At 40.1% G+C, this 11,112-nt stretch overlaps 1 protein-coding gene across 4 annotated transcripts; it reads left to right on the top strand.

Annotated features, from left to right (window-relative positions):
- Nucleotides 1–1,874: 1,874 nt before the first annotated feature.
- On the top strand, nucleotides 1,875–10,769 carry LOC134876602 (echinoderm microtubule-associated protein-like 1). Of its 4 annotated transcripts, none has more exons than XM_063901619.1 (7): nucleotides 1,875–2,115; nucleotides 5,959–6,153; nucleotides 6,562–6,691; nucleotides 8,374–8,472; nucleotides 8,877–8,908; nucleotides 9,093–9,119; nucleotides 9,365–10,769. In XM_063901619.1, the coding sequence occupies exons 1-7, from the start codon at nucleotides 1,965–1,967 to the stop codon at nucleotides 9,637–9,639; spliced, it is 909 nt and encodes a 302-aa protein (XP_063757689.1). In that variant the 5' UTR covers nucleotides 1,875–1,964; the 3' UTR covers nucleotides 9,640–10,769. The 4 variants fall into 4 exon arrangements, with proteins under 4 accessions (XP_063757689.1, XP_063757688.1, XP_063757687.1 ...); XM_063901618.1 differs by having other exon boundaries at nucleotides 8,874–8,908; XM_063901617.1 differs by lacking the exon at nucleotides 1,875–2,115 and adding an exon at nucleotides 4,595–5,222.
- The last annotated feature ends 343 nt before the right edge of the window (nucleotides 10,770–11,112 follow it).

Raw genomic sequence — 11,112 nt, 5'->3', positions numbered from 1 at the left:
TCTCTGAATATAAACAATAAGTCTATGGTTTAAAAAATGTATAAGGGTGGTGCAATAGATTTCTGATTGCACAGGTGAATAATAAGAATGACAACTAGATATACTGTACACACACCGGGATGTACAGGTATTTAAATGAATGTAAGTGTCACAATAATGAGAAAAATGCACAGTTCTGGATTTAATAGAATCACTGAGCCTTATTTAAATTCTAGCAGTATCCTTTATACTGTATGTAAGTTAGGCCACATCCTAATTTAACTTTTCTATTATAGTTCTCTCCTGTCAAAAAATTGAAAGAAATTGCGTTCCTCTTTTTTTTCACTTTTTACACAAATTAAAACATTACTTGGTCAAGATCTCCAGACACAAGACGTGGTGCTCATGGAAAATGCAGCCTTTATTCTATTAAACATTATTAGTTTTGTCCACAGGCGCTGCCAGAATCAACCCCAAATGAACTTTCGGGAGCTGCTTTGATAACAAACAGCAGGTCCCATTTGCTTTCTGCTCTACAATGCTTTACCATCTTTCATTAGGATCTAGGATTTTGTGATCAGAAAGAGAAATGTAAAGCAAAGCATTTTTATTATTCAGCGATATGGAAGACTTCTGCTATGTGGCCAGAATCTTTTGACACATCAGCAAAGAGAAGCAGCTGCTGGAGAAAGAATCTATCCAGAGAATGCAAAATAGACAAAATGCCAGCTTACACCGGGGGAGACCCCGACACAATCGTCAAACAGGCTTTTCTTCTGCTCCTGTTGTCTTTCTCTGTTGGTCTAATTACCACATCCGGCTTATTGTCCTCCTGATGACTGTAATTAATCAAGTTCTGCTCCCTAATCTCAGAATCTCATCTTCCTAACGCCGGCCACACCGGATGGCCGCCTGATGTAAGCTCTTTCTGGTAGTGCAGTTGTGTGCTTGTGGGCAACTTTGCATGCAACAGCAAATTGTGTGATCTCACCCTGGTGTGTCTTCTTTTATATGTGTGTTTACATTACACAGTTCAGTTATAGTAACACTTTGTTTCAAAGTCAAAGTCCACTTTATTGTCAAAGTTTCCACATGTGTGATACATACAGAAAATTTAAATACCGTTTCTGGCAGTCCCACAGTGCAAATATAAACAAGAACATTTAACATAAAAAGATAAGAGCTTAGAAAAAAAGGGGGGGTAAAAAAGGGGTATACAGAAAAGAACGAAAAAAAACTAAGTAATATATACATATGTTCGACACAATCAACACAGATATACTGTACTGTATACTGTACACTCCTCCCAGCTGTAGCTGTAGCGGGGAGAAAATATGGAGCTTATCTTTCAGGTAGTTATTTTGGGGCCTTTAAGGCGAGAGACAACACAGACAGAACATTGTAAATTCATGTCTTCTTTCAGACTACTAGAAAACAAGAAAAACATCCCTTAAATGTACTATATTTGTTTTTCATTTGCACCTGTAGTTTTCTTTGAAATTAACTAAAACGTTGCATTAAAGTTAGCACATAATGCCTCATTTGCGTATGTAAACATCAAATGATACAAATATCCTTATACAAAAAATATAGTAATCATCTGGGGATTTTATGGTGTTATCCTTCAGTTAAATGTCATCCTATTCACCTGGAGTGTAAACAAAAAGTTCAAGGAATTATACCATATATATTTTCACTTATAATGAGAAGATGTTTCCCATAGTAAGGCCTCTTTATCCACACATAGGTTCACAGGGCTCATAGTGTTGTTCTCCACAGAGCTTCAGATGGCTTAACTGGTCCCTAATCTGTCCTCTGAGTGACATCACCCTGCACTCCCTTCTTACAGGACAGTGGGGGGAGGAAGGAGAGAGGGAGGGAAAGCGAGAGGTGGTGGCCACTGGTGGATTTAGGGGGTAGGTGAATTAACCCGTCAGTGAAGCGTAGGAGACTTGAGTCGGAGTGCTGCAGGAGCACTCGTCACCATGGCAGAGGGTGTAGAGGAGGGGGAATCACACATGGAGGATCTGGTGGACCACGGCCTGGGGATGGAGGAGAGCCTGCAGAGGAGAACCTCACTGAAGGAGAGCTACCACAGCGACTCCCTGCTGGCACCCGATACCGACTTTATGACAGGTACAGAGTTGAGTTTGTTTAAATGCCAATGAAATAGAGGTTAATGCAACTTTTGGTGGTCAAAGAAAGGATAAAAATGTTTTAAAAATGACAATTCATAGAGATGTTTATCTTGTAAAACCCAAACTTATGGATGGATAATACAAAGAGCAAGTGACTCAACATTATTGTCCCTTTTAATATTCAGCATGAATGCATTTTATTTGTAATGAACAACAAGACCTGTTTACACTTCCTGTATTTACCACAACATAGCTGTGCCTACATGTTTGACTTGTACTAAATTGAGTCGTGGAGTATTTCAAGTTACACATTACTTTTTCCAATGTGTAACTTGAAAACATGAAAATAATGTGTGAATGAATATGAAAGTAAGAAGGAATAAACGCAATATTCCTGGAAAGAATGCAGATGTTATGCACCTGTCTTGAACTGAAACACACTCATGAATGACTTTAAAAAGAAACACTGACAGGACAAAGTAAACAAACACAAGACAGGGTTTCTATGCCTTGTGCTGTAACTTTTAAGGTCTTTGAGACTCTTAACAGAATAAAAATAGTATCTTAGATGAGATATTTAGAGATTTTATGATCAACATGTTGCCTTCTGGCATGGTCTAACATTCTTTTTTAATATGAAAGCCCTCAAAAACCTGGTGACAGAAGAAAACATGTTTTAAATCACTTTAAGGCGGAAGTAGAAGACTATTAGACTCTTCTTTGAAATTCTTACTATCGATTTTCAGTTAAGCTTAATAATGTAAAGTTAAACTTGCCAAACAGTCAGGCTGTGGGTGTTGGAATGTGCGTACGGCGGTGGAAAACAATTGGGAAATGCCTCTTCCCCTGAGGGATATTAATATCTGTGGACTATTATGAAGGATTGCTTGTGGCCTGTATGTGTCAGCATGCAAGGTGCTGATATGAGTAGACAGATGCTGTTCCTTCATTCAGAAAAAACCATCTGCGAGCTCAGATTAAAACACACTGCTGCTTCTCTACACCGGAGTTATGCCTTCATGTATTTTCATTTTGCTAAGATTCATAATAGGCATGTACATTTTGAAACTGTTAGTGCTGTGTGTGCATGTGCATGTCAGTGAGTCAGAGGAACAGAGACATACTTCATGTTTGTTTGTGTGTTTACATTTGCATGAAAAGCGTCCTTCTGTTTTTTTGTATAGCTGAGTTGGTGCAGAGATTGAGCTTTGGGCTGCTAATTCCCTTTTACAGCGCTGGGATTATGTGCTATTCTAATCCCAATCCCATATGGGATGCGTGGAGGTGGCACAAGGATATGATCACAGTCAGGAGGAGAAGAGAAACACCAAACCACCGTACAGGCCTACACAAAGTCACAGCGCTGCATGAGAAACAGATTACTGCGGGCTGCATGCTCCAATAAATACACGGATAATGAGAGTCTTCACCCACAGCAGATTATCTGTTTCAAGAGCAAAAACTAGTGCAGGCAGAAGGTTCTCCACTTTTTTGTTCAGTTGTATTTCCACATCCCTGTTCTTTTATTTATTTTGACCAAACTGTTTGTTAAATTCAGCCAATTTCTCTTTTCTTTACCATTTATCTGATGCTTTTATCAAACTATTTAGCTACTGCCTAATAGCTGAAAGATAGCTTAAATCATCAATTAATCTTAGCTTTTTTTTTTTGCAAGTTGTCTATTACTTTCAGCTAACCATTTCTTCCATTGAGCGACTAGATACATCTAATTATTCCTGGTATCTATATAGTTCATTAAACCAAGTATTTCTAGTAATTACTTATTATTTCAGGCAAACTATGTCTGCCATTTATCCATTACACAAAAAATATTTCCCATTACCTATTCGTTTACCTTACTCTTTTTTTAAACTGCTTGTCTACAGCTTTTGGCTATCTGTTTAAAAATGTTCATTAATTACTTTTAATGAAACATTTTAGCCATTTAGTTAAAACTGTTGGCAAACTATACTCCTACTAGTTATCAATTTATTTTTATAATACAAACAGTTCTTTAACTAACTAAAAACTACTAACTGTAGCTATCTGTTTGTTAGTTTCTAACTTGTTTTTAAGCCCTCTCAAAACGCATGGTGTTCGGGGGTTATATAGCTGACAATGTTGGGATATTTTTTATTTATTTTTTTGATCAAAACATTATCGCTGCTTTTAAAAAATTGAATTTTATTCAACAATTTTTGTATGTACCCTGTCCCTGCAGAAGCATCCACTCTTGTAAACTCTGGTTGGAAAGCATTGGTTTATTTTTGTTTTTAAAAGAAATTCCTACATAGCCACAGATTGTGTAACTGATCCTTATTCCTGTGTTTGATTTGAGCCCTGGTGTTTATTCTTGGAGACACTAAAGCATAGTTTTTTATATATTTCGCCTTCTTTTCATCCTCCTTATTACTCAGAGTGACCTGCACTGTGACCTCTGTAACTCCGAGCACAAACAAGATGTTCAGTGAGGCACATCGCGAGCCCAGGCCCCATTTCAGGTTTATCTCTGTTGTTTCCTCTCCGTGTCTCCATCCCTCATAGCGACATGGGGTTTATCTGTGGGGGCGGGGTCAAAGAGGCTCAGTCTGAAGGATTATCATTGTAGTCTCCACACACACACACACACACACACACATGCAAGTGCCCACACACGCATGTGCACAGACAGTTTAGGTTGAATTGGACGACTGCTGAGTTAATCAACCCCACCCCCACCTTTTATATAAACACAACCCTGAGCAAAAGGGCTTTAAAGCGCTGTCATAAACATCAGTGCGTCCCAGAGGGTATCAGGCGACCACCCTGGAACCAATGTAATATTGCCTGGATCCTGTAAGAGGAGGCTGCTCTGTGAGTGTTACAGTGTGTGTGTGACATAAGTGGAGCAAAGGAGATGAGATCTTAGTGGACACCAGCCAGTGGATCAGAATCAGATGGAGGGAGAGCCGAACTATCAGACCAAAGCCAGAGAAGGAAAGAAGAGCGAGAGATTGTGCTCGCAGGAGGAGAGGAAGAGGAGGAAGACGTCCGGTGTAATGGCAGAGGGCCCAGTCGCCCCACAGAGGCCCCCTGCCTTCTCATCGCTGTCCAGTGTCTCCCACGGTATCCACCTCTGATCTATTGTTACTATGTTGGACTGATGATTAACTACAGTGAAATGATAAATACCAAAACTGATTGAAAGAGAAATGACAGTGTGTTGATGACAGTTTTTTTAAACGTATGCAACCTTTGTTTACACGCTGCTGTGAGATGACAGTGTTATGATCTGCTGTCCAGCTGTGCTGTGACCTCTTTATTTCTGCTGCATAAGCACGAACAGGGGATGTTAAAGAGCTTATTCCTTTCTCTGATTATGTGTATATCTTGATGTTGGAGGAGTTGATCCTTGAAAAAGCATTTATAGTAGAATTTCATCAATATGTCATACTTTGGCTCAAGTTTTTGCATGATGAAGTACTTTTGTTTACTGGTCCTTTTCTAAGTCTACTAGAGGATTTTTTTTCTTTCATACTCAAGATTTTCTGTCACCAAATAGCGGCATGGTTTCAGTATGAATTGCATATTCATTTCTTCCTTGGCATCATTCCCTCCTTCTTTTTGTGGGTGTGTGTGTGTTAGTTGACAAAGTTTCACTGACTGTTGCTCGAGGGGTTTTTGCGGGTTTGCTCTTTTTTTTGCTCTGTGAAAAATGTGCCTTTATACGTTTTTAGACATGGTTGAGAGGCTGGCAAATGTTAGATGGATGCTTCGGATGGATGTTAATCATGTCCTCAGTTGCGTAATGTCGTTGAAAAGCATAACAAACAACAAACATAATCCCGGCTATATCCTTCAGATGACCGCAGCTCAGCCAGTGGCCTGGATGTGGTGGATCGGCTCACCTATCTGGAGCAGAGGATGCAGATGCAGGAAGATGAAATCCAGCTGTTGAAGATGGCCCTGGCCGATGTCCTCAAGAGGCTCAACATCTCTGAGGAGCACCAAGCAGCTGCTGCCTCTGCTGGTGGCAGGAGAACAACAGGCGCTAAAGGTGAGATTGAGATCTGGGGGGGGATTATAGCTTTTATAATGCTGAAAAAGGGTTTGTGTTTTAGTGTTATTAATCACAGTCTTTGCTGCCACACTTTCACAAATTGTATAATCATAGACTCTTTTAGAGGGGGACCAGAGGGGGGTCAAAGCTCAGTGTAACAGGGGTACTTGACCCTGTTGCCCCCCTATAGAACCGCCCATGGTGACAAATCTTTCTAAATTACAAACATCCTGAGTTTTGCAGGAAGAGCTTAGAAGGCATAGCAACAGTAACTAAGTGCTGTACAAATAATTAATACCTAACAGTATTAAAAAAAATGGGGGAAAAAACCTTATTGGATGGTGCATTTGTCTGCTATGGCTTGTTTATGACATTACAAGTGTGTGTTTGTGTGTGTGTCCGCAGCCCGGCCAGTGTCCCTGGCTCTGCCGTCCAGGCCGTCTATGGTGACCTCCAGCTCTGCCGCCCTGAAGAAGAGCACCACGCTGCCCTCCAGCTCCACATCCAGGAACTACAGCCCCACACCGCCCCGCAGGTAACTGCTGCTCCACCTGCAGACAGGACATAACCACATTAAGTACATGGAGGTGGAGGAAGTACTCCGATTTCTCTTTACTAAATCTTGCTTAAGAACAAAAACATTAACATTATAGTATACTAAACAAGTAAAAGTACTTGTTAAGCATACTGACCCATTGACTAATAATCTTAATATGTTATTTAACTACATGTAATATTATATGTATCTTAATATTTGGGTGTTGTATTTATTACCTGAGAGAAATCAAATGAAACATTCTTTTCATCAGCACTTGTGCAATCCAATGAAAAAGGTAAACTGTGGATTGATTTCTCAATGTTATAAAATCCTCTCTTCACTGGCAGCACTCACCAGGACACAGAGCACTGTAGGCCTACACACACATTGTATTAATGTAATACAGTGTTAATGAAGCAGCTAACAATGAAGCTTCCATCTCATAACTCAAGCTTCATTTTTCATTATCTAATGTTCAAAAGCAATCAGCACACACTCCATTATCCAAGAAACAGAGCACATGGATGCTCAATAATTATCCGAAACACTCACCTTTATTTCAAGGCTATAAAGCAGCACAGCGGCCTCTGCTCTTCCTCTCTATTACCTTTCAAATGATACTGCCATTAGATAGCATTAGTCAGAGAGCGTGATAGGTTCTCTCCGTGGAACCCTAATGTGCTGCTGCTAAATCTGGAGTGTGCTGATATAATTGCACGGAGAGAAGTAAATCTCCATGCACTTAAGGCTGTCTGTTTGGTATCAGGATGAAGCGGGATGCAGCATCATTGCTTCTTCTCGCCCCTACTTCATTTCTTCTCCCCTTCTGACGTCTTTCTCTCTCACTCATCTTGATGGCTGCTTCCTTTTTCTCTTTATAACTCTTGTTTCTTCTATAGCATGTATTCAGGTATAAACAGGCCCTATTATGTTTTTCACTTTCCTGTAGTGCGTTATATAGGTTTTTTTTGTGTAAATGGTCTGCTGAAGTGGTGGACCAATGACAACAGAGCCTGCAGCACAGGCAGTAGGAGATACATCAACCCTTTTGAACATTAAAGCATGTAAACATTTCATTGTAGAGGCAAACAATACAAATATTAACCTGAAAATTAACCTAATATGTCCTCTTTAAAGTAAAATATGTCCAACAACACACTGACCAGCTTAGTGGCTCCATTATTCCAGCCATTATGTCTGTAGCCAAGCATTGTTCAAAACCACAGCATTTAATGTTAAATTCAGGGTTAATGGGTTAAAGGGTTTTAAGAAATATGTTTTACTCCAAGAAAGCAAAATGTTTAAATTGATGCATGATACGTTTAATCATTCCATCTGACATGTTGCACCTGTATGAATATAAAATTGACTTTACAGTAATGTTTCACTCATCATGATAATCATTTTACAGAAGGGGTTATCTTTAGGAAGTCAAGTGATTTCTAAGACTGAAACTACATAATGTAAATACGTAATGAGAAAAAGCTTGATAGAAATAAAATATTTGGCTTTAACCATATTTCTGAATCGATGAAGTTTGAGGAAAAAAAAGTACTTAAAGAGTAATGTTACACAAAACTGGCAACTGCACACAAACGCCACCAAGAACAACAACAGTACAGTGCACTCTCCAACCTGATTTTCTAAATGAAAGCCTCTTTTTTTCATTGTCTTTCCAGTGGAGTGTGGAGCCCAGCGGGTAGTATGAAGGACATTCCATGTAAGACCACTAAACGCCCCACCTCTACAGCTTCCACCATTAGGAAGCCTCAGGAAGGGTAAGAAATTGGTTATTCATTTCTAACAGACAAAAGCCTTTTCTTCTATGTTGTTGTCAGTGATTGTATAACCAAATAAAAGTTACAAATGTCAGTTTTACAATGTATTTGTAAATCATTCCGTTTTACTGGAATTACAAATTTACCTACAGCTCTTGCAAACCACAGCATGAAATATTTACCCTTTTAGGAGTCCCCTAATCATTCATGACTGATTAAGCAGGAATCAAATCTAGGTCATTCACAACCATGATATCCTGTTTAACATGAAAACACCCCAAACCACAGACATTACATTCTCAAAGCCTGTAGGGAAGACATTTATCTGTTAGTCATCCTGACACAAAGTCTTTGTGTTGCTGTGTTTTTTACTCATTTTACTCTTTCTCTCATTATAACAGCAGCAAGTCCAAGGAGCCGGCTGCAGTGAGTGGAGGTGAGTAAGCACCGTCTCCGCTTCCCTGCAGTTGTTATTTTTGTGGCAGCCTTTTTTACAGGAAAGTGAATTTGCTGCTGTCTAGGCCTCTGTTAAATAAAGGAGATAACATAAGTGATTTTGCAAAATGCTGACATGACAATGCCGCATGTAAATCATCTTTGTGTGTGCTGTTTCTGTGCAGGGGCAAGCCGTGTGACACACTGCAAAGGTATGATTCATCCCTAAAAATATACTTATTCACACCATCTGGAAAAGTGGAGCTGTTATTTTATCCTACATTTTTTGTCACATCTCACCATGACTTATGTGCCTTCCCCTTACCCCTTGCACCCTTATTTGTGTTTAAATATCCGCTCTACCTGACCTCTGACCTTTGTTTGAACCCTTCCCACCCTTCCCTTCCCTTTTCTTCGCATTCTCACCCTCCTCACCTCATTCTACCACTTCACTTAGTGACTATGCAGATCTATCTGAGCCCCCTCACAAGAAGGACTGGGTCTTCTGAGTTCGCCAAATCTACCTCCACGGTGCCTGCCAACTGCGGCTTGGCTGCACCTAACAACCCTCCGGTGAAGGGCGGCAGCAAGCCGGAGGCGAAGAAGACAAGCCCGTCCTTCATCTTAAACCTGCAGAAAACCACAACTAGCCAGAGCACAGCACAGCATGACACTTCCAGCTACAAGAGCCCGATCAAATCGCCCAGCCAGTATTTCCAGATTTGTTACTGAGACGGGAGGGCCGAGATAGATTTGCCACTATTCATCCCTGCTTTAAAGTTTACTGAACCAAAACAAATTATTAAACACCCATTTCCAATTCATATCGGGGCATTACATGGCTGTTATCAGTGTTAAGTTAGAAGGGGCCTGCTCCACATACAAGTAGGTTCAGAACACCTTATATTTACATGCTAATACAAGAAATGAGTGAACTCTAGTGGCCGCAATAATTATGAGGGTAGCAAAGGCGCAAGTCAGGTGACATGAGGACTGGTCATCTCTGAGACCGGTGTCTGTGATCTCTGTGAAACCATAAGTCATGATGAGTTATTTTAAGAGACGTAGACTATGTGAGAAATGTGAGGTTACATTCGTAATTTACCCAACACAATTTGTAAGGTAACAAATAACAAACTGAAAGGCATACTTGATTGATACCCTGATCTTTACCTTTTTCAACTTACCAAGTAGTTTTTGCACCTAAACCGAACAAAATAGCAATCATTTCATAACGCTGCTCCTTATGAACCATTAGACTTATTGTAAAAAACGAACCCTAACAACCATTTAATGGCCTGAGAACGTTCGAAACGGGTTTTATTACAAGCCTCATTAAACCACTTGAACATAAACGGTGATAAAGACTCTCTTACGATGTTGAAAGAACAAGAAATTGATTTTGAAATGATTGCACCTCTGACAGGATTTTCCTCTGTTGTGCATCTGACTGCTTTCAGGTCCTGCAACATCAGTTCTTACAGCTTTTCGGAACATTTCAGCTAACACGTTTGTCAATGCAGTGTTTAATGGCATGATTAAATATTTCAAAGATAGTACAGCGTGACAGCTTTAGCGCTTTTTTTAGCCTCCTCCGAGATCACAGTAGTCTTTAATCCTCCGCACACATACCTGCGTATGCTTTACCGAACGCTTGTACGGTTAACGTTCTCCCTCTCAGGATGTGTGTCTTTAGTCGTCATTGAGCGCGTTGTGTTTGATGTCAATGAGTGTGTGTCACTGAGTTTTTCTCATTCCTGTGTGCTGTAATGTTTTTTGTTTTGTAGTCAGTGTTCCACTTTAAGCAATAAATATAGTGTACCAGAATCAGTCAAAACTGTCTCATTGTAGTTCAGGACAAAATAAAAAACTATGATTACTAATGGGAGGCCTTTCCTTTAATCATCTGCTACTAAGCGTGTGTGTGTGTGTGTGTGTGTGTGTGTGTGTGTGTGTGTGTGTGTGTGTGTGTGTGTGTGTGTGTGTGTGTGTGTGTGTGTGTGTGTGTGTGTGTGTGTGTGTGTGTGTGTGTGTGTGTAGGCGGGGTTATTGTTGTGAGTGGCTGGTGCCTAATTGCCCTAAGTACTTTACGTTCCAGCAGAGATCCTCTTACACTATGTGCTGCACTTACATTGTAATGGTTCCTATCTTTGCCTAAGTCTATTCAGTGCCTTGGAAAACAAGAGGTGCAGTCACCTTAATCGA

This window comes from Eleginops maclovinus, chromosome 15 (genome assembly GCF_036324505.1).
Source record: "Eleginops maclovinus isolate JMC-PN-2008 ecotype Puerto Natales chromosome 15, JC_Emac_rtc_rv5, whole genome shotgun sequence".
NCBI classification, from domain to species: Eukaryota; Metazoa; Chordata; class Actinopteri; order Perciformes; family Eleginopidae; genus Eleginops; species Eleginops maclovinus.
Note: the sequence above shows the minus strand (reverse complement) of the source record. Positions and strands in the feature narration are given on the sequence as shown.

What these genes read in the sequence shown, in the direction of transcription:
- LOC134876602 (XM_063901616.1), top strand. Translation starts at nt 5,054, where the DNA reads ATGGAGGGAGAGCCGAACTATCAGACCAAAGCCAGAGAAGGAAAGAAG. An exon ending in GCCGGCTGCAGTGAGTGGAG is followed by an intron (nt 8,909 to 9,092) that starts GTGAGTAAGCAC and finishes GTTTCTGTGCAG; the next exon opens with GGGCAAGCCGTGTGACACAC. An exon ending in CCGTGTGACACACTGCAAAG is followed by an intron (nt 9,120 to 9,364) that starts GTATGATTCATC and finishes CACTTCACTTAG; the next exon opens with TGACTATGCAGATCTATCTG.